This window comes from Periophthalmus magnuspinnatus, chromosome 5 (assembly GCF_009829125.3).
Source record: "Periophthalmus magnuspinnatus isolate fPerMag1 chromosome 5, fPerMag1.2.pri, whole genome shotgun sequence".
NCBI classification, from domain to species: domain Eukaryota; kingdom Metazoa; phylum Chordata; class Actinopteri; order Gobiiformes; family Gobiidae; genus Periophthalmus; species Periophthalmus magnuspinnatus.
The window spans coordinates 33,217,079-33,241,019 of record NC_047130.1 but is presented as its reverse complement, the minus strand read 5'-3'; the positions used below and the strand labels follow the sequence as shown (position 1 = coordinate 33,241,019).

The following is a 23,941-nucleotide window of genomic DNA, read 5'->3' as shown; positions in this document are numbered from 1 at the left end:
ATCCACCTGAACACTGATACAAGCAAGCACTAAACTGCTTCAAGTCCTATCTAAAAAACAGGGAGCGCTTTGTTGAAATGGAAAAATGTGTTTTAGATAAAATGTCCCTGACCTATGAGATGCCATGGGGGTCAATTCTGGGATCCCTGTCGTTCAATCTACATGCTGTCACTAGGTCAATTAATACACAGCAATAATGTGTCCTACCACAACTATGCAGATGACACTCAGATCTATGTCTCACTGCAGCAGGTGAATATGGACCAGTGGATTCACTCTGCCACCGCATCCAACAGATCAGTGTGTAGATGCAAAACAACTTTCTCCAGCTAAACTCAGACAAGTCTTAGTCTTTTGCCCACAAAAACAGAGAAAGTGTCAGCGGTCACCACCAGTCTCTCTCTCTAAACCCATTAAATCAGGTTAGAAATCTAGGGGTAATAATGGCCTCAGATGTTATCAATTCAATAACATCTGTAGCTTTTTACCATCTAAAAACACTGTAAAAATCAATGGTATACTGTCAAAACTAGACTTCGAGAGACTTATCCATGCATTTGTCTCCAGTAGGTTAGACTACTGTAATGGCCTGCTCACTGGCCTCTCCAAACGAATGTTAAAACAGCCGCAGTACATCCAGAGTGTTGCTGGCTCCTGTGGCTCAGAGAATAGACTTTAAAGCAGCTCTATTTGTGTACAAGTCTCTACATGGTCTAGCACCTAAGTACATCTTTGATATGTTAATGCCATATGAACACTTATGGCACTAACATCCCTGAAGGTCTGAGGACTTCAGGGACAGGCCTTCTGCTGGTGCCCAGAGTCAGGACTAAACATAGGGGGATCAGCGTTTAAGTTTTATGCAGCTAAAACCCAGAACAGTCTTCCTGAATATGTGATATAGGCCTCTACTTTGACAATGTTAAATCCAAGCTCAAAACTGTTCTGTTTAGCTGTGCATATGACTGGAAGTTTTTTATTCTGCACTTTTCTCCTTTAATGTACATTTTATCATGACATTTGTGATTATTTATGTTTTGATTTGTTGTATTATGATTTTATGGTCTTTCTTATTCTGTAAAGCACTTTGAATTACTTTGTGTACAAATTGTGCTATGCAAATAAACTTGCCTTGCCTTAAGTTTAACGTTTGGCTGGTATTAATTATGGTTAAGGGTCAGTTAAATGTATGTAATGTCCCCAAAAAGCATGGAAACCCAAGTGTGTATGTGTGTGCTTGTGGACACATGGCTCTGACAGCAGCATTGTTTACCAGGTCTCTAAAAAGGCACTGTGTAACAGCTAATAATAGTATTTCCTTTCTCAAAAGTGCAAAACCATATAACCATATAGTGGTAAAATCCCTCACTACTCCTTTTGGCCGTACAGTTGTTTTTTGTCAAAAAGGTGAACATTTAACTTTATAGTTATAGCATATGGCATTGTCAAAATACAATAGCTGTGGATGTTTTTCAATCTACTCAGGATTAGCTACCCACATACTCATGTGTACTGAAGGCTTGTATGAGTAGAGATGCACCATCTACTGGCAGCAGATAAGGATTGCATTTATTTATTATGTGCTTTCTGGACAGACTTGTACTTGGATTAACTTTTGCATGATGACATAAAGCAGGCCTGTAGAGGACTACATACACATTTTACCTTTGTCTTTTTACTTTGAAAGCACCCAGACTAAAACACATTCAAGTCTATAGTCTACAGTATTTTTTCTTGTTACGCATCCTCTGCATTATCCATTCATCTTCTCATTCTGTAAATAAACACATTTTCATTATATCTGTATACTGAAAATCACACTATCAAAACTTGTCAAAAATAAAAACCGCATTACTATACCTCTGACACTGAGTGTCATGGAGCTCTCAACCACACCTAGTTTGTTCTCCAGAACCACTTTGTACTCCCCGCAGTCCTTGGCCCCCACCCGCAGGATGAGCAGGGAGCAGACCCCACACACGTTGGTGATGTGGTAGTTTGGGTTGGTGTTGAGGCTCAGGTTATTTCTGTACCAAGTGACTCTTGGAGTGGGGTTGCCCTTTACCGCACAGCTCATGCAGCACTCATAGCCCCGTGGAGCTGTGCGCATCTTCAGTGGGACAATGATCGAAGGGGGACACTGGAGATCCAGAGAAACTGGTTCTGGGATTTTCACTGTCACTTTCTCTGTTGGTCAGAAAAATAAATCAAGATTTAATAAGTACTGTGAAAACATCTAAATTGTTCAATACATTGTTCAATACAATTAATCACATCAAGATAAAAAAAAAAAAAAACATTGCAAAAATCAAAAGTATGCTGTTTAAATCAGACTTGGAGAGACTTATCCATGTGTTTGTCTCCAGTAGGTTAGAATATTGTAACGGCCGGCTCACTGGCCTCTCCAAACAAGTGTTAAGACAGCTGCAGTACATCCAGAATGCTCCGGTCCTGACTAGGACCAGGAAGTACGAACACATACATTCTGTGCTCAGGTCTCTGCACTGGCTCAGAAAATATACTTTAAAGCAGCTCTGCTTGTGTACAAATCTCTTCACCAAAGCACATCTTCGACATGTTGGTGCCATATGAACCATTTCACATTCTAAGGACCTCAGGGATTGGTCTCCTGCTGGTGCCCAGAGTCAGGACTAAACATGGGGACTCAGTGTTTGAGTTTTAAAAACCTGAAGATGTGAGACAGGCCTTTGACAATGTTTAAATCCAGGCTCAAAATGGTTCTGTTTAGCTGTGCTTATGACTGAATATTTTTATTCTGCACTCTTCTGTTTCAATGTTCATTTTATGATGATTATTTTTATTTTTATTTGTTATCTTTCTTATTCTATAAAGCACTTTGAATTACTTGTACACATTGTGCTATACAAGGAAACTTGTCTTGCCATTTACACATGCTATTCAAATTCTAGAGCAAAAAGAGGAAAAGCTCTGGATCTATTGTGCAATAGTTAAATATATATATATATATGTCAGTTTATATTCTGGACTGCTTTAATGCAAGCAGAAAGCTAATATTTCTAAAATGTAATATAAGTAAAGTGCAGATTTCCAAATGATGCTAAACTAATTGCATTAAAACATAGACAATATTTGATTCACTGTCTAACTAGTAAATACAATGTGACAGCATTATGTACAAGCTTGTGAAAAGCTCTACCAAATGTAGACTGTAGGCTTTTTTATATATGTGTATATATATATATATATATATATATATATATATATATATATATATATATATATATATATATATATATATATATATATATATATATATATATATATATGTTTTTTTTTTACACATACCTTTTTCTTTTTTGGTCTGAAATGGTGGGGCATTACAGGGCACTGAAAGTCCCATGTCATTTTTGGCAAAAACCCTGAAGTTGTACTCTCTTCCAGGCACGATGTTGACCACTGTGAGCCTGTTATTGTAGAGGTTGTCAGCCACAGTCCTCCATGTGCGTTTGAAGGAGTCTCTCTTGGACACCATGTAGTGCAGTCGGTCGTCTCTCTTCTCATCTGGGGAGGGGGTCCAGCACAGGGTCACAGTGCCGGGGGTGTTCTGAATCAGCTCCACTGCCCCTGGAGGCTTTGGGTCGTCTAGGAAACAGACAGATTTTTTTTTTTTTTTGCATTGAATTAGTATCTAGAGAATACTGCCATCGTAATGGTCCTATAAGATTAAAAAAAAGGGGTTACATAATTGTAGTTGCAAATGCTGTGTCTGCAAGAAAATAAATGTACCGTATTTTCTGGACTATATGTCGCTCTAGAGTATAAGTCGCATCAGTGCAAAAATGCATAATAATGAAGAAAAAATATATACATAAATCGCACTGGACTATAAGTTACATTTTTGGAAATTTATTTTACAAAATTTGAGACCAAGAACAGACATTTTGCTAGGAACTTGTAAGATGCTGGACAGTCAGTGTGACCAGGGTGTTCTGAGATAAAACATCAAATGCTGCCAACTGAATTAACAGCAGTGGAGGTCACAACACAAGTCACAACTGCATCCTGCACCAAGAAATGGCACCAAGAAATGGCACCACTCATGTTGTAGACATTGGGTTTTAACATCTGCACCAAGTGCCAAAAATGCAGTGTATTTTCTTACTGGTAACATAAGAGTTGAAGAAACAGTGTCTCCAGACTTTTACAGTGTCTCAAGTGTTGTGCTTAATAATATCCACATTCAGACACAGTCTGCAGCTTCTGAACGTAAAGTTGAAACCAAACACATAATATAAACCAAACTCCGCTAAAAAACTTCTTGTAATGTGATGTAGTATATATATCCACGTGGAGCGCATATGTGGAAAGATGTAGCCAAATGAGTTCACGTAAAATGCCATAATCATCCTCCTTCGCTCAAGGAACCTCAGAGTGAAATCTTAAAATTATCAAAACAAAAGAATGTGCTCCGCAGCACTGTCTTTGTTATTGTCCTTATTTCGCTATAAGGAGAAAACAAATATTATAATAATAGCCTCATCATAATTACATAGTTATTGAATTTATGATGAGGTATTGTTACAGCGCCCTTCAGATAGTTCTAAATTTCATCAATTTATTGTCCCCCCCAGACCAAACTGAGAGTTTCACCCCTGGTTCCAAATGAAAGATTATCACCTTTATGGTCTTATAAATGAAGGGGAAATAAATAAGGGGAAATCAAATATGAAATGTATAAAAGAAAACGAGTCAAATACATCTTTTTTACAGGTATTACAAACACAACAGCGGTCAAACTAGTGGTCAAACAAGTGAACTGCATAGACAGCGAACTGAATATGTGTCTGTTATGTTAACGTAAGATATTAACAGTCAATCAGATAACTAAAGCATAAAAAACAGGCTCACAAGTTTACTCTCAATCTCACTCCAAATCACTAAATTCATTGAATTCTTCATCCTCTGTGGTGCTTTTGAACAACTCCCCCTGCTCTGGAAGTAGGTGAAGCCCCCCCCCCGGAAGTAGATGGCTTCCATACTGGTAAAACAAGGTTAGACTGCTCTTGTGCCATTGTCAGCGTGACAATAACGAAGATGTGAAATTCTATATTTTAATAATTTCACATATAAGTCGCATGTCGCACTCCCAGCCAAACTATGAAAAACAAGGACGACTTATTGTCTGGAAAATACGGTATGCTTTTTAATGTGCTATTTGTTTCTTTTACTATAGGTTTAGACTGTGCTTGGTATTCAGGTGTAAATTGATACTCAAATGAATACCTGGTGTTATTTCTAATATTTTATTGTAGGATTACATAAATTTACCTAATGACAAAGTGTATTTTTGTCACTTTATAAAAAAAAGTTGTGACACAGTTTTTATACAGTTCTAGAAAATGTTTAGACTTGTAGGCCAGTCTTTTTAATAGATTTTTCTATTTCAAAAGTAAAGAATTTGTTCAATTTAACCTAATACTCATAATAGGGTTATCTGCATACAGTGCCATTTTAAGGAGTTACTGACCTGTAACTCGAACTTCCACACTGAAGCTTTCATGTCCCACTATGTTCCTGATGGTGATTGTGTAAATGCCAGAATCTGTCCGCTCTGAGGTTGGAATAAGCAGCTGAGAGCCTTTGTCTGAGTTGGTCACAGTCACGTGCTTGCCCAGTGGCAGGCCATCTTTAAGCCAGGTGATCTCTGGCAGAGGAGAGGCCTGTACACAAGATAAACAGCAGACATAAGTACTCTGAATGTATATTTATCTTTCAGTTTGCTGTATACTTTATACAGGGTAAGTACCTCAAAGCGGATGTTGAGCCGAACAGTATATCCAAGTCTCACCACCATAAAGGTCTTCATGTTGCGATCGTTGAACTTTGGTCTTACTGTGAAAAAGAACAAAACATTACACTACATAAAAGCTCATTGTTGATAGTCTTTTCTGAGTTGTAAAATGTTTTTTGATTTGTGTTCAACTTATTAAAACTTAAATATGTGATGAAATGTCCCTGTGATGGTTTGCAGATGTTTTTTTGTTCGGATTGTAGTTTCTCTTTACCAGAAGGAGGCATGGCAATGAAGTAGTTGTCGAAGCCCTGAGGTTCTCCATCACCTCCATAATTAGTGGCAATTACTCTGATCCAGTATGCGGCCATTGCCTTCAAGCCAAGCACTGTGTAAGAAGTTAGAGTAATTGGGGTACTATTACATCGGGTCCAGTCAAGGCTTTCTATTGGTCTGATTTCCATATAGTACCCCAAGGCTTCATCTTGCACCTCTTTGATTTCTTTTGGTTTTGTCCAGGCCAGAGAGAAGGTCGTGTAGCTGGACGATGTTAGTTTTAGGTCGGTTACTTTGCCTGGTGGTTCTGAAATGAAAGTAATGAATTGTTTTTTTGTTTTTTTTAATGCATTGATAAGACATATTTAAACTTTATTTGTGCATTATGTAACTTTTCTGGTGGAGACCTACCATCTCAATGTTTCAGTGTTATTACTTTGCTCATCTTCCACAGTTAAGCATTAAACTTATCAATCATGCATTTATTCAATTACATGTATTTTCTATTGCTAAATAATACCTTGACAAATATGCATTCTTATTGTGAGAGGGATCACCTCTTTACAAATGCTACGGGTAACTTTGCCTGGTGGTGTCACTTGCTTGCGTCATTGGAATTGTATAAGTGCAATGTCATACTATTACCATTCAACGAAAAAGTAATCTCCATGGAGACGAACAGGTTGTCCACCCCCCACCAGAAAAGTTAGATAATGCACCTTTGAACTTACTCATAGGGTCCCTTGCGTACACTGTCTCACACGGGATACTTGGGTCTCCAGCCCCAGAGAGGTTGATGGCCGAGACCCTAAATTCATATGCTGCTCCCTCAATGACATCTTTGACTGAGAACTTTGTATCTATAAAAACAGAAATACTGTATTACAATGACCATAAGACTTGTCTTGTTTTAAATGTACCTTTAATGGGCCCTCCCTGGTTCACGAGACTCCAGTAATTGGTGCCCTTCTTTTTCTTTTCCAGATTGTATCCCACTATTTTGGTTCCTCCCGTGTCACAAGGGGGACACCAGGTTAGATTAATGCAGTCTTTAAAAGCACTGATCACTTTAGGTGCTGATGGTGCTCCAGGGTAACCTATTGCATCAACAGTTTTAGCAACATACAGTTTTTATGACATTTGCTATTTTGTACTTGTTCATGAGAAAGTAGTTAGTATAAAAAATGGTCTATTTACAAAGTTTAAGATGTATCATTTATGATGTACACTATTTTAACATATTATTTTTCCATTACAGCTAAGACTTTTGCATATTCTTCATCATTGTAAGATTGCATAAGGGTTTACAAATTGAGTATTTCCTCAACTATACAGTTGATAATTTGGCTATATTGATTTGCATTTTATATTTAGGCTATTTCTAGGCCACTATACAAAATGTAGCTAAATGTGGTTTGTCTTCTTTGGGTAAATAATCTGCCTCCTAAATATGCTAGAGTTTGCATTTATTTGGCCTCTCCAGGTGGCCTTCCCGGTAAACCTTCTCTATTTAGACCTGTCAACTGGACAAATCGTTGTCAGAGTGAAGACGTTTCGCTGCTCATCCAAGCGGCCTCTTCAGTTCTGGTCAGAATGTCGGTGGCCACTTCCTTATATCTATCTAGGGGAGGGGCTAACCACACTGAAACTATAAACAGCTATTGTTTCTAGTTTCAGCTGAGACTACCTTAGTGAGCCCTTAACGACCCTGTTATTGTTCTCATTCTTCTGGGTCTGAGAATGGAGTTATAGAAGGGGGGGCGGTAAAAGCAGTAAAAGGCTCCAGATCCTGAATTTAGATTTTTGATTCAATGTGTGTGTCAGTGTGTGCCTGGAAATGAGGCCAAAGCCCCCTGTTCATATACAGTATAACTTAGCCATAATAGGAAAGACCAGTGACCCCATGGCACAGCCGTGGATTTGCCTGTAGAAGTTTCCTCTAAACTGGAAATAAACAAAGTAATGTAGTCTACTCCATTCAGTGTGGTCACGAGTGCAGTGAGTGTTACATTGGAGAAAATAAACAGCTACTCCATAAGAGGATGAACCAACACCAACGTGAGAGTTCCTCTGGACCCCAGTCCTCTGTGCATCTCCATCTCAAAGACACTAACCAGTCCAACATGGACTGATGGACTTTTATTAGACATAGTAAAGTGACAGGAAAGTATTTGAGAAGTGACAGGAAAGTTTTTTATAAAGTCATGGGACAGTTCTTAAACTGAGCAAGACAGTGTTTAAAGAGTGCGAGAGAGAGTTTTTAAAGGGTGCAAAGGAGTGGGTGAGAGAGTTGCAGATTGGGTGATTATTTATGTTTTGATTTGTGTGATTTGAATGTCTTTCTTATTCTGTAAAGCACTTTGAATTACCTTGTGTACGAATTGTGCTATACAAATAAACTTGCCTTGCCTTGCCTTTGAAGATAGTGAAGTTCAGATCTTAGCCAGAGAAAAGAAATGGTTTGAGAGGGAAGTTAAAGAAGCTATTTTTGTTAGGAAAGAGAATCCTTCCTTAAACAGGAATGGGGGTCTGAGACATAATCTCTCCCCATCTATAACACCATCCTCAGACCCAGAACAATGAGAATAATAGCAGGGTTGTTAAGAGCTGAATAGGCTAGTGTCAGCTGAAACTGGAAACAATAGCTGTATACAGTTTCAGTGTGGTTAGCCCCTCCCCTCAGATAGATATAAGGAAGTGGCCACCAGCATTCTGACCAGAACTGAAGAAGCAGCTTGGATGAGCAGCGAAACGTCTTCACTCCTACAACGATTTGTCCAGTTGACAGATTTGAACTACGTCTTTTGATATGGATCAGACCTGGACGACTGAGGGTCTACACAGGCTTATCTATTTAGCTTGATTTGGGACTAGCACAAAGACCTTACACTTTTACTTTTAGGATTTATCCTTAATACAGTTTAAGTAGGATCCAATGTTTTGGGTACAAATATGACTGTTGGTTGCTAAATTAAGCGTTACAATAAAACACAGCTAATTAGGCACATTAACTTAATTACTCACGTAGAACACCAGCTGCTATGTCCTGCGTCTGCAGGTAATCACTTATGCCTTCTGCGTTCTTGGCTCGGATGCGGTAACAATACCTCCTTCCTGGATCCACGTCAGAATCCTTGTAACTTGGATTGTCGCCAGAAAATTCACCCAGATTAGTCCATTTATTGCGTCCTACTTGTTGACGCTCAATCATGTAGCTTATGATGGGACAGCCACCGTTGTCTTTTGGCGGCTTCCATTTAAATTCGACAGATGTTACAGCACTTTCCATAATGTCGACAGGCCCCTGAGGTGGGGTTGGCTTATCTGGAAGAACAAGGAACAATCAGCGGAGTTTGCTACTGTAATGTGCACATTTATTATACATATAGGATTTTTCCAAATATTTGATAACTGTTGATTATCAATAATTTCATATCACAGTACAATTTTTGAAGCAAGAATAACTAATTGTTAAATGCATAACTTTTAAAGGGTAACACTGCATAACAATAGAACCTGTTAAGTGCTTTTATACACTGTCTGGCAAAAAAATAAAAATAAAAATCATCACCCAAAAAAAACATCATACACTCTAATATTTGATTTATTTTCACCCAGTGAAAGCATTATTTTTTCACCAGGATCTTGCATTGATGATGATGGAGTCTGACCACTACGCAAAGCCTTCTCTAGAACATCCCAAAGTTTCTCGCTGTGGTGGCCAATCTATGTGTGAAAATAATGTCTCATGCTCTCTGAACTACTCTTTCACAAATTGGGCCCCATGAATCCTGGCATTGTCATCTTGGAAATTGTCCGTGCCATCAGGGAAGAAAAAATCTATTTATGGAATAACCTTGTCATTCAGTATATTCAGGTGTCAGTTGACCTTATTCTTTGAGCACATACTGTTGCTGAACCTAGACCTGACCAACTGGAGAAGGCTCATACCTATTTGCTTAGTTAAATCCAGGTGCCGACTTTTTTTTGGCCAGGCAGTGTAGCTGTTTGTTTATGCCACATCAGCTGCACTTTTTCATTCATTAAGTTCAATTTCAGCAAGATTCACTTTTATTCACATTGTGTATGTGAATAAAAGTGAATCAAGAATTTCAAAAAATGTTTGGCCATGGTGTCAATAAGCGCGAATAACCATACAATTATTATGTTTTTTCTAACAATAACCCTAACCTCATATGACATCTCTAAATACCTACCTAGAACTATGAGTTTTGAGGTTGCTTCAAAAGTTCCATACTCATTTTTCAGTCTGATTTTGACCTCTCCGCTGTCTTTTCGTTGGCACTTTGTAAGACGCAGTTGGCTCTTTGTATCGGATGTTTCAATCTTCACATTTAGGCCTGGAAAAAGCTCGTCATCCTTTTTGAACCACTGGACAGCAATAGGAACCCCGCCAGAAAAAGGCAGTTTCCATTCTGCAGTTTCTCCTGCTTTTATTATAACAGGTTGGGAGAATTTACCTAAAGCATCCAAGTCAACTTTTGGTGGATCTATAAGTGATATGGACAATAGATAAAATAAAGAATTATACAATGATTAAAGCTATTAAGAATGCAATTTGAAGGTCATGTTGTTGAGACCTTCAACAGTGAGTGTGGCCTCTGATTTTCGACCCTCGGCTTCAAAACGGTACACAGCAGCATCTTCTTTACTGCAACAGTTTATAATCAACCTGTGACATGCCCCATCTTTAATAATGGTTACTCCATCCTCTTCAGTTAGCTTGAAAAAAGGAAGAAAGAAAATCAATCTGTATAGCTATAGGGTTGCAACGATTACAGTGGTCCCTTGTTTGTCGCGGAGGTTATATTCTAAAAATAACCCACAATAGGCAAAATCCGTGTAAAACCCCTCACCACACACTTTACACACTTTTCTCGGGCAGGCATTAACATTTTCTCACATTTCTCTCTTGTTTAAACACTCTCAAAGTTCAAACCTCTGCATATTATATCCCCCTTCCTCAATGATCGCTTTAAATTTGTGGTTCACGTATGCCTCTGCTCCAGCAGTATCCACAGAGGTCCAAAGCATTTCTGAAATCTGTCGGTGCAGATGGTTTCATTGACATTGTGGGTTTTGTCATGGAGAAAACTTGCAAACATACAGCACTTCCGAGTCACACTGTGATCAAACATTTACATAAATTTGGCTGAATGCAATCTGTACTGTACAGGAGACACAGCACCATGGACATTGACTGACAATGGCCTGCAGTCCCTTAGCCAATCAGGACGCAGAACACAATGCACAATCATAGACTGTAAAAAAGCATGCAAAATTGCAAAAAAAAAAAAAAAAAATCAGCGAAAGAGCGAGGCCGCAAATGGTGAACCGCGATATAGCAAGGGACCACTGTAATTTACTGTACTAAAATAAGCCACATGAATGTGTCCCAGTTAGTTTTAACTGATTAAATAAACCTCCAAGCCACAGAAAATAATCATTTGACCAGTTGATGAATTGACAAAAATAATCGCTGCCTAGTCAACTTTTTAAAAAATTGTTAGTTACAGCCCTAACGTGTAGTGCAATGGATGCAATGTGTGCTTAGTTTTTTGACCAGGAAGAATGCTAAAAGAAAGTATATTTTCATAGCCTATTAATGTTAACTGTGTTTTTATCAATGGATAAGATAGAATATTGAACCGTCAACACGTGATCAAAAAATTATTTAAAACTAACTGCCAGGAGCATCTAGTAACTAGCCAACTCTACAAATGAAGTTCTTCCATTTACAATAATCAGATCCTTACCAGTTTTCCATTTTTGTACCACTTCCCCACAGCTGTATCACTGCTGAGTTTACAGGAAAACTCCACTCTTTCTCCAACATTAGCTTTCGTATCAGACAATCCACTTACAAATTGAACATCTCGGTCTGCAACACAAATTCACAAGTTAATTTCAAAGTACCAGCTCAGTTAGTTATAATGGGGTTTAGTTTACTTATTGTCGTGTCTGGAACCAGTGGGACATTTTTCTGCTTCTTCTTTGTCTTGTCGTCGTCATCAGTTTTTCCTCCGGATCCATCTTCACCTGTTTCTGCACCTCCCCCATCCTTCGTATCTCCATCTGTGTCTGCATCTTCTTTCTGTAACCCGGCTGAATTAGACAGATCCTTTCCTGATTTGTCCCCTTTTTTAGCATTTGGATCAGCTGTAGGAATAGTTGGTTTGTTAGAGTGTTTTTAACAGAAACATTTGGTTGTTATAGTATTTTTATCTTAAACTCTAGCTTTAGGTACAGCTCAGATTAAAGTTGGTTGTGTATTGTTATGAACCACCTATACATTTCTTTTGTTGCTTTTTTTTAAGTTGAACTCTATGGGCTTAACTAGTCAGAAGCTACCCTTTTCTACCTATGTGCTTTACTTATCAAAAATTCTCAGTTTTATATTATAGACTAGGAGGACCCACAATGATTTTTGTACCAGCTCTGACACAGATGCCCATAGATATCCCTTTTCTTCCTTTAAATTAAGCTATCATTGTTTTATTAATATTTTGGACATTGCATTTGGTAGCATTTAAGTCTTTTCACGTTTAAAATTCAGGTGCATAAAATACACAATATAAAATGTCAAATCAAAAACTTAGCATTTCAAGTCAAAGATGCCCCACCTTCAACTGTGAGAGATGCTTTACTTGATGTTATCCCAGCGATTGCATAGTAGGCCCCAGTATCTTTAAGGTCACAGTTTTTCACTTTGAGCGTGTGAGTTAGCATGTCTTCTGACACAGTGATCTCATATTTGTCCTCATTGTCAAGGGAACCCTTCTCTGACGACCAAGTGATTCTGTTCAGAGGTGTGGAAAGGACACATTGAAAGACGGCGTCCTCGCTTTCAACGGCCTTCACATCTTTGAGCTGCGCTTCAAACTCCACAGCTGGGACTACACACAAGAAGGAATAGTTTTATTGTTCTACATTCTAGTGTTATTATGTATATAGTGGGATTTTACCTTTAAAGTCTGTTGTAAGGACATTTGCATCTTCCACATCGAGCTGATAGAATCCTGCATCTTCTGGCTTCAGATCTTTGATGCTGAAAACATACTTTGTCCCATCTCTCTTCAAACAGTGCTTTGCGTTTTCATCATCGCTGTATGGGATCAAAACTCCATCCTTTTGAGACAAGATACCGATTGATTTTCATAATATAATCCTGTTTTCGTTATTTCTTTTGGAGTCTATGATCTTACCTTATATAAGTTAATTGCACTGTTGGGATCCCACAGCTTCATATCAACACTAAATTCAGCTTTCCCATTGGGTTTCACTTCAATTTGTTTGACCTCATCCAGCGCCTCCACAACCTTCAAACATTATTATAGTACTGTTGCTTTCCATGTAAATGAGCTGTGAAATTGAATGCTCTGTCTGACAGAAAAGGACTCTAAGATAATCAGATAAGATTTTTTTTTTAATTAATTGCAATTCACCCATTCTTCAACGAGTCTTGATGAGGAGTACCTAGCTGAAGAATTAGCTTATTGCACATGTTTTGGGTTGATTGAAGTAAGATGCCCGAAAAAACCCACTCAGACAGAAGGAGTACATGCAATGTTATCAGGCGAGAGTGCCAACCATAATACAAATACAAATACAAATAAAAATACATAATACAAATAAGGGCATGCACAAAGTTAAAAAGATATTTTTTTTTAAGCATATCTTTTTAACTTTGTGCATGCCCTTATTTGTATTTGTATTTGTATTTATTCAGTGTGTTTATGTTGCACTTTTTCACCGTATCAAGTTCCTAGTTTGTGAACTGTGTTCACAGACTATGGCAATAAAAGTCTTCTGATTCTGATTCTGATTCTGATAAGTAAATTTATATATTAAAACTGCATACACAACAGCCACACAGTATTTTGTCAGTTCTTCTTTTAAACCAAGATGTGTACCTGCATTGCACAGTACCTTGGCCTGCTCTTCCTCTCTTTCTTTTTTCAGTTGTTTGAGTCTCTTGAGCATCCAGCGGAAGTCGGTGACACCAAAGTCAAAGCAGATTTTCTCATAATCTTTCTTTGGGGCACAGAGGAGCAGCTCCAGAAGCTTGGGATCAATCTCTCCCTCTTTGGGTGGTGGGAGCTGTTTCTTTCTGGTCGTAACGACTCTGACAAATGCAAGCAAGGTTATTGGGTCTACAAGGCTTTATAATGACACACAGTGGAAAAAGTCTGTTGTCTTACGTTTTCTTCAGCATTGAACGGAAATCATTTGGTCCCTGATCATCTGAAAGTAAATAGCATTTTTAAATAGTTTACCAGGCAACAATTAATATGCTGTTATTAATGGTGTTCCATACCATTGTCACCCTTTTTCTTGGCTTTAACTGGAAACATAAACACATCAAGCTTTGAAAATATGTGGTAACGACACATCCGGCATATGCACTGTATGACTGTGTCTTACCTGGGATTATATTTAGAATAGCAGTACTGATGGCTTCACCAAATACATTGGTGACAGTGCATTTGTATGTGTCACTTTGCTCAGGCTGTACATCTGGTATCTAGTAAATAAATATAATATATATTTTATATATATATATATATATATATATATATATATATATATATATATATATATATATATATATATATATATATATATATATATATATATATATATATATATATATATATATATATATATATATATATATATATATATATATATATATATATATATATATATATATATATAAACTAGCATTTCACCATTTTAGAATTTCATCACGTGAGTGTGTGTGCGTGTTTTTTTTGGTTTGTAATTTTCACCTCTAGAATATACTCTTTAGATCTTTGATCCAGTTTGATTTTGTACTTCTCTGGATCATTCATCTCACATTTGTTTCTTGTCCAGGTGACTGTTGGTGCTGGCATTCCACTAACCATTGCTTTAAAAACTGCCTTTTTTCCTACAAAAAAATAAAATAAATTAATAATAATAACAACAACAACAATAATAATAATAATAATAATAATAATAATAATAATAATAATAATAATTATTATTATTATTATTATTTATGCGTGTTAAGGAAAGCAGTTTGCAAACATGTTTTAGAACAATCCTTATTCACCAACATCACTTCTTACCTTGTTGTATGGTTAAAGGCATGGGTTTTCTAGTGAAGTCTGGAGTTGTCTTTCCTATAGGGACAATCTCAACAAACTGTGTAACCATCACACCAGGCACCTTCGACCTCTTCTTTATAGCCACTGAGAAGGAAAATATTTAATGTTAATTTGAGGAGCGTGTCATTTATGTTATTTAAATACTGTTATGTTTTTGCTTTTGTAGGAAACTTTTCATCCCCTAATACATACATACAATAATATTTTGAATATAATTTGATCTCGGTCTATACCACTGATCAACAGTGGCAGAAGGTAATTATTTATGCTAACATTACTGTAAATGAGTGATTTAAGGCAGTTAAATTAATAAAAATGACTCAATTCTGAGTACTTGTACTGCTATGAAAGTAAGTACTCCTTGTTTAACATAATTTTAGTACAGTTTTACATATTTTTTCCACCATAATAGATCTGATTAATTAAACTGTTTAAATACATTTAATTCAGTTATTAAAACTGCAATCTGCAGATATCTCAATTTAGGCCAATCAAAGCCAGAGAGTGGATGTGGTATAATGTCCAGATATTTTTTTGTAGTTACATGAAAGTCCACCGGGGGTCGACATTTCCTTGTAATTTTTGTTTGTCTTGCGACCACACCGCTTGATTTTATTTATAGACCACACTACAATGGCCTTGCAGTATTTTCTCCCGGTCTTTAATGTTTAAATCATCTTAAGATATTTATATCCCACCATTACTGGTGGGAGTAATGACAATGACACACACTTCCAGGGATCCCACTGACAGATGACTCAGACGTGTTTAGATGCTAGTTCATTTGGCACCTGTCGAAATGGCAGATCACAGCTGCCCATCTGTCGGTCACTTAGCTGTGCCTTGCATTTGCCTTGCATAGTGACTCAGGTTTGGTTCATGCTCTGACTCCGCCATGCTAATATAGAAAGGGCAAATTACTCTTGGTTAGAAATCATAGTAAGTGATCAAAGGGTGTCTATTGTATGGCACTATTCAATTAATGTGTTAGACAATAATAACAGCAATTATGTTAAAATTGTACTTTGCTGTAATCTGTATAGACTTTGTTCTGTAATTTATAGAATATTGTACTATGGTCAGTGAGAATTCCAATGGATAACTGCCGTGTGATAATACTTCATAACACACAAGTAGTGGGGCAACAAATCACATTCTCTATCTCTGCTATGATGTCATCCTTTTCTATGAGTTATTCAACATAAACATATTTAAAAGAAAAGTAAAGTCATTTTCACCAGTAGTGAGTCTTATACTGCATAAGTTAATTGCATTTGGTGTGTTTGTTTGCTCAAAGCTAGGGCCTTGACGACTTTGGGTAACAGCTATTTCACTCTGAGGGCATTCTTATATAATATGCTGAGATAAATATTGTTTTGCCTTTTTTTTGCAGTATCAGTTATTCCTTTGGTTACTCTTCTGCAGACACTCAGCAAGTTAAAGGCGAGGTTTAATATGTGCATAAAGAGTGTATGTACGATTTATCTGGGGACGGCTGGGCTCTTTTCTAAATGCAGAGAGTACTTTTAACCTTGTTCCTGAAGGATGATTCACACCTAATCCATGTGTGTGGAGACAGTCAGATGTTAGCTCATGCATACCAATTGGTCCTAAAATTCTGCTGCTTTTGGACCAGGCAGACCTCAGGACATCTTTAAGACTAATGTGTACCAGTGTGCAAAACTGATAGCACTTTCATAAACCATCATGAGCCCCAAGTGTTTAGAAATAAAAATAAAAAGGTGGATGTATTGGCCCATAGAGGTGAATAACATATGTTGTAGTTGTCTGGTTCTAATGGATAGTTAATACCATTTTAGTGTCTAGTCAAAGGCCAAACATACAATAAATAAAAGGTTTACCTGGTGGTTTACCTGGAGGATCCTGATTTGAACTCATGTTTTCAGCAGTTGAATGTCACAATATGAAAAGTATTCTCCTTATACTGTATAAAAGTGAGACGGTTAAAAATATGTTAAACAAGTAAAACACATAGCTTGTGCTAATTGCGGAATTCAAATTAAAAGTTCCTAAACTTAGGGGCAGGGTTCAAAAATAGATGCAAGATATTTAAACAAATGTGAGAAAAGTATGAGTGTGAGTATTATGCATAAGCTATAATGAGAAAATAGAGAAATTATGTAAAAACATTGTATTCCCTATTATAATTAAAATTGGACCTCAAATTAATACATAGTGTTTGCTAGACATAGTTTACTGAAAATACCACATACCACAAAAAAATAAAATAAATAAAAATAAAAATAAATAAAAATAAATAAATAAATACAATAAATAAATACAAAATTCTAACAATATAGTATCTATGTAATAGAGAAATTTAAATTCTATGGAGAAACGCCTTGAAATTGGTTAGCAACTTCACTCAGTTTGACCCATTTTTGTTGCTGGGGTCATGAGAAGCAGGAAACCTATTTTCAGGTTCAAGGCTGAAAAGGCTGAAAGAAACTGAACTCTGATACCCACTCCGGTGTGGCCTGATGACATCAGCCTGTCAGGAGGAGTTGGGGGTGAGGTTAGGAGGGGGTAGGGAGCTTGTGAAGACAGTTGCCCTGCTGGAACACTGTAAATGAGAAATGTGAAATCCCACCTATGGCTGACTCTGCCCAACTGCTGCTGGAGTCAGATAGCATGGCCGGCCATATAACTGAAATGAGTTCCAAACATAGCCAGAGTCTGTGTCTCAGCATCAGACTGCCTCAAGGATGCTTATCCTACTAAGATGCTTTGTCTTTCCTCAGGCATCCATTTCAGTAATATCAATTGTGTATTTTTGGCCAAGGCCTGACACAATAATTGATAAACATAAATAAATATATTAAAGACTACTTTATGCCACTGCCATTATAAACTTAAAGCAGGATAATCCCAGTGAACTTTTTTTTTTTTTTTCATTTAGAAACCCTATTTATTAGTTTCTATAATAAGATGCTTATTATTCCATACCCTTTACTGCTCAATTTTTTTTTAATGTTGCACTGCTTAAAAACAATAAGAATAATCACCCTCACTAGTGAAAGAAAAGATATGCGTAATTAATTTGAGCCAAAACAGTTATTTATTTACTGAAAGGTCTTAATAAATTATTGTGACAGATACTAAACTTGGTAAATTGCTTGATTAATTATTGATTTCTATGGTTCCTGTACATTTTCAATCCCATTGCCATAACAATAAATAATTAATCACATTATATTATATGTTTTCAGTGGTTCTCAAGTCCTCCAAATGGCGCATATAATGTGGAAACTAAAACCCATGATTACATGAAACAACATAATGGAGTATTAAGTAGATGGCCACATAAGATTTAGACTTGGAATTTAAAGTTGGACTAAATAGGAGACTTTTTTTTTTTTTTTTTTTTTTGGATAACTGACGTGCCCATTCATTTTTAGTTGAGGTAATAAAATGCAAAAGCTACAATTACTAAAATTTCTTTGAGTATCTCCAGCTGAGAGTTCAGGTGGAGACTTTGAAGTGCTGCTGATTAGCCATTAGGACCCACCGGGCAGGTCACATTGTCTGTCGAAAACTTTGCATCAACAGGATTAAAAACAGAGAATAGACTACACTCATTTTTCTTTTTCTGTTCTTGTATCCCGGCGAGATATACTGATGAATTGGAACACAGTTGAACATCTTGCTAAGTCATGCCACACTAAAACAAGCCTGAAAGATCTGACATACTTGCTTTCTGCTATTATCACATTACTGAATTACATGCTATTTATTTTTGATGTACAAAATATTTCCAGAACATTAAAAACATTTTAATCCAAAAAATGATGAGTAAAAATTGGATACTTACCAACCTTCCCCAGTTTATATTCAGCAATCCTTCCTGAGTTCTTTGCTGTATCTATCTGATATGTGAAAAAGGAGACTCCCCTTTTTGTTCGGTGATAAAAATTTGGGAGTGGATCAGAACCCTTACATGGGAGGGATATGGTTGGTAAAAATCCATACTCAGTCAGTGGTAAAGGTTGAAGGTTCCTCTTACTTCCCCATGAAAGCGATCACTTTGCACGCAGAACTGGAAATACATTATGACCCATCATTCAATCTGCTATTGGGATGCATCTGACCGGTTGTTCCTTCAGTGTTGACAATATGAAGTCACCAGCAAAAGTGAGACGTATTATTTTCCATTATGAGTTAAAAAGGAAGTATTGTGGCCTCAATTTAGCTTATATAAACAACATCTGACATAAATGCAACTTTTTTATAGCAATGACATTAAGATTTATAAGGTACCATTTAGTCAAAGTTAAGTTTAAACCAAAATGCAATCTACTGGCAGCTACATATCAGCGTTGGTAATATGATGACACTGCTGCAGACTTTATAGACTCATAATAACTCATATGAGAGCTTTTATTCAGTAAAACAATCTCAACTTCATGATGCATTGGCCGTTCCAATTAGTGGACAAAGTTTCTCTCAACATGCCGACAGCACTGGCTGAACTCGTGGCATTATAAAAAGATAGTGGCTTGTGATGGAGTGACGTGTGGCACTCATAGCCTGCAGCGTCTTTTTGAGTTGACATTGTCAGAGGTTAAACTAGCACGAATTATCTCGGCAGTTTGAATAGTCACCTCGACCTCATAAAGGAAGGCTGACACATAACGACAAGAGATCTCTGACCTGGAGGTAAGCTCTTTACATCCTCAACATGTTGGTACATCTGTACCACTAGCAAATGAATATGTACTCTACTGGAACAGTTCTGGATTTTGTGTAGATTCCTCAAAGCAAAAATGTCAAGTACTGATATTGAGTTTTTTTTGTATGTGATTTATGTTGTAAATGCAGTCGATTGATACAATCAGAAGCCCTTAGTTTGATGTCTACATCAGTGAAAATAAGGTTGCACACAACATGGCCTGCAAATATCATGATTTCTGCATTCAAAGTGCTTTTTCTGTAGGTGATAAAGTAATGCTTCAAAATTGTTAAAACAAATATTTTGGACTGTGGAAAGTTTGGATAAATTAAGAAATAAATAGAAAAAGCCCCTTTTTGTATCTGCTTTTGATCTTGTGTTAAACCAGTTTGAATGTGTCTAACATGTTGCATTACCTTTTTACCTTTTTATTGACACCTCCAATATTTATTTTGTATTATTATTTATTGATTTTATATCCATCGGCATGCTCATAGTGTTATACAGAGCTTTTTATACAAAACCTTCACTTTCAGTTCATGAATTACATTAAACTTGAGTTTAGCCATCTTTATTGCAGTTACTTTCTAAATAGCAAAGGTGATCTTGTAGATCATTTACCTCCTGTCAGTGTCTGATATTTTTGGAAATCTAATAACATTTCTGCTACACTGGAGACATGTACGGCGTAAATGCCAAAGGAAGTATATGAAAAGTTATAATTATAAATTACGAATATAGTGTTAGTAAAAACACAAATTGAACTGCAGTTTGGTGTAATGTGCATTGATATTTTGAACCACATAACCAACTAGTTTGCTGTTCCTGTGCAAGTTAAGATGCAGTATACAACTTTTCTGGAGAGTTTCCAGACGCGAGGGATATGTTATTGCTTTGCCTGGAATGCTTCAAAGTATGACATTATATTTATCTATGTTGCATCTAATAAATTGTAGGTTTTTTGGACACCCTTGAAAAAAGTGATGTCACCTACTTGTCTAAGTCTAATGCTACACTGTAAAACATTCCAGGAAAAGGAATAACATATTCATGGAGACAGTTGTTCTGAAAACTTAGATAGAACAACTTTAATTTACTTTTAAAACAATAGGATCTATACTCAATGGTTTGGGAAGAGTCAGAGAAAAACAGGTCAACCAGTAGAGCTGATCTTAAAGCACAGAGAAGCGGGTAAAAAGTGGAGTGTCATTGGCGTGATGAGGGACACTTGTGGGGTTTGCACCTTGTTGACAGTACAATCTAGTCTGGGCTGCTAGACTGAAGCAGGTGTCAGGGCTTATGAAATGGGAACAGATCAGAAATCCTATCCTCTATAAGATTTTACAGTATTCTGGAAAGAGACAGGACCAGAGCCCATATAAACAACCAACACTATTTTTGTAACTGTCTTCATCATAGGGCATAACTGATAATCCACACAAGCTATTTTTAAAGAAAGTTGTGTGTAAAAGTGCCAGGACTGTACACAAATCATCCAAGACAATCATGTCTTCCTCCTGTCTATCGTGAGAGGGAGGAGCATGCTTGCATTCAAATCTAAATATATCCAAACAATTGGTCATTTAAGGCTGGGCAATTAAAGAAGATTCAATAATTTCTAATCATTTATATGCTGAGAGCTTCTGTCCATCATCTGTCAGTAAAAGCATGAGGTTTGGAACAGAGTTCAGACTTTAGGGGAATAATTAGGGTATTTTTTTGTGTTAAATGGTATTGATTGTTTTGTTTATGTTCATGAAATCAATATTAGCATCCATAAATGGAGATAGCTTTACTGGCAGTACAAATTTCATTGCATGCCATATGAGCTTTGAGCCTGAACAATTATTGTACTTAACTGACAGCGGCAGTCATAGCATTAGCAGTTTTACTGTCCATGTTTCACACATTCATCTCGCCTTTTAATATAATTTGGATACCTTCTTTTTCCGTGAACTTAAAGCAGCCTTACTTAAGTTCAATGGAAGCAGTTCTAACACTTCTACCATCACTTTGTTTTTCTCTGTTCTGTAGGGTAAAAATAATCTTGGTATTGTGTGTATGTCAGACAGTCTGGTGCCATGGTACAGGCTGTTATTAACGCAATCATTGACACCTCTGACGTGCTCCCACTGACCATGGCCTTGTACCAGCCCACTCCTTGTTTACTGTCTCTATGGATAACACTGTTTCTGCTGTGTGCACTTAAAAGCTGTCTTAGTGCTTAGCGGAGTTATATATATATATATATATATATATATTAATAAACTACCTTTACTTTAAACTAAGAGCAATTATTCATCAAAGGAACTGATGTAAATGTAAAGTATTTGGGAAACTGTTAGAGTAACAATCTGGAAGTAACATCTGATTTACAATTTGAAGTTAATGGTTATCAGAAGTACAAAACATTGTAATGCATAATATCTGGTATTTAGACCACAAAAGTGAGAACAAAACTAAATGATATCTGAAGGACTGGTACAAGAAAATGTTCAAAACATTTAACATTATTGACAAAAAGCTTTGTTTCCTTTCTCACGTTGGAAAAGTAATCATACATGTGGCCAAATCTCAATGATTCAATGATTGATGGTGCTTAGAGGGGAGACTGGCAGCCTTGCTTCATTCATTCTACCCCAGGGCAGCTGCGGCTACAAAAAATAGCTTACTGTGGAATGAGTGTCAGGAAAAGCATTATGTAAGACTAATTCATTATTTGTATTATTATTAAAACTTTTACTTATGATTACAGCACTGTAAAATATAGTACACAAGTTCAAGAGTTGTAGTCGACTAAAGAAATTCCTGGTCGACTACTTCAATTCAGTAAAAAAAAACAACAAACAAACAAAAAAAACTTCAGCTGATCAAAGTGTTTCACATAAAAAATAAATAAATATAAATAACATATACAGGTAGCATGATAGATATGAAAAGTACAATCAAACACTAAGATATACTGTCTTGCTAGTATCAAATGTCAGGGAGAAGAGGTGGGTTTTCAGTCTAGTCTTAAACTGCATTAAAGACATGGAGAATCTGACAAACAGAGGGAGGCTGTTCCATACTCTGAACACTGCCACAGAAAAGGCTCTGCCACCTCTGATTTTGCAAAAGATCAGACATGGCAAAGTGCAACCAGCGCAACCAGCAGGAGCTGGTCAGCTGACCTCAGGTCTCTGGGGGGAGTATAGGAGTGCAGTGCAGAGTGCCCTCAAATAAACACTAAAGACAAGTTCTGCCAATCGATTAGTTGACTAAAAAGGGGGCTTGGCAAAAGCTCTCAAGAATATTTAATGTATATGACCCAAGCTGTACTCCTAAGACTACACCTACATGGGAATTCATGCAAAAAAACAAACAAACACTATTTATGTAGAAAAAAGTACTAGGAAACAATATATTTATATAAAGACAGATCAAGCTTGTGAATCATGAGTTTAATCTATTGTTTCACATATACCATACATATACCATACATTTACCAAAAATCACCAAATCTTCAGCTATAATCCTTATAATCTAAATAAAATGAATATTTGACTAATAAAAATTTTGGTCGACTAAGACACCATCCACCAATTTATCAACTAAACAACTAAAGGACTATAGCCCTACTCCAAGGAGTGCAAATTCAATGAAAGTTACTCAAGTGAATGTATTTGAGTACATGCAATGAAGTGCACCCCACCTCTGTCAGTGCTTTGAGAATAACCATAGATTTCATGCTCTCCCCTTCCACCTTACCCTCATATAGTGCATGTCTGTCTGTCAGTGCTGTACCTCCAGGCAATGGTAGAAACCCCTGGCACAAACGAGAAGGCAGCTGAGGCCTGGAAATGTCACTCAAGGTGATAGTTCCCTGATGTTGGGCCAGTGATAATAATGCTGCTGATGGAGATGAGGAGCTGTGGTTAGCGGCTCTTCATGTGTGATGGAAATTATAGTAAGTGGAATCTGCTTTTTTTATAGCCCATGGAAGGTATACCGAATATGTATGGAGCCTGTCTCCCAAGACTCCTCAGT

General features: G+C 36.8%; 1 protein-coding gene across 1 annotated transcript; it reads right to left on the bottom strand.

The window, feature by feature from the left end:
* Positions 1-1,617: 1,617 nt before the first annotated feature.
* LOC117371513 (immunoglobulin-like and fibronectin type III domain-containing protein 1) lies at positions 1,618-19,080 on the bottom strand. Its single transcript, XM_055221885.1, has 24 exons — positions 19,055-19,080; positions 17,085-17,167; positions 15,184-15,306; positions 14,863-15,002; positions 14,495-14,594; positions 14,388-14,414; positions 14,272-14,314; positions 14,000-14,195; positions 13,276-13,389; positions 13,036-13,198; positions 12,694-12,966; positions 12,020-12,229; positions 11,827-11,951; positions 10,651-10,792; positions 10,267-10,560; positions 9,074-9,373; positions 6,970-7,146; positions 6,781-6,909; positions 6,048-6,356; positions 5,789-5,874; positions 5,510-5,702; positions 3,328-3,624; positions 1,861-2,187; positions 1,618-1,774 (listed from the first exon to the last, which is right to left on the bottom strand). Exons 2-24 carry the CDS (start codon positions 17,119-17,121, stop codon positions 1,770-1,772), a joined length of 3,810 nt encoding a protein of 1,269 aa, XP_055077860.1. The 5' UTR covers positions 17,122-17,167; positions 19,055-19,080; the 3' UTR covers positions 1,618-1,769.
* Positions 19,081-23,941: the final 4,861 nt, after the last annotated feature.

Coding starts and splice junctions, on each gene's coding strand:
- LOC117371513 (XM_055221885.1), bottom strand. CDS start 17,121: ATGAGTTCAAATCAGGATCCTCCAGGTAAACCACCAG. Junction 14,415..14,494: donor TATTCTAAATATAATCCCAG/GTAAGACACAGT, acceptor TTATGTTTCCAG/TTAAAGCCAAGAAAAAGGGT. Junction 13,199..13,275: donor GTGCAATTAACTTATATAAG/GTAAGATCATAG, acceptor TTGTCTCAAAAG/GATGGAGTTTTGATCCCATA.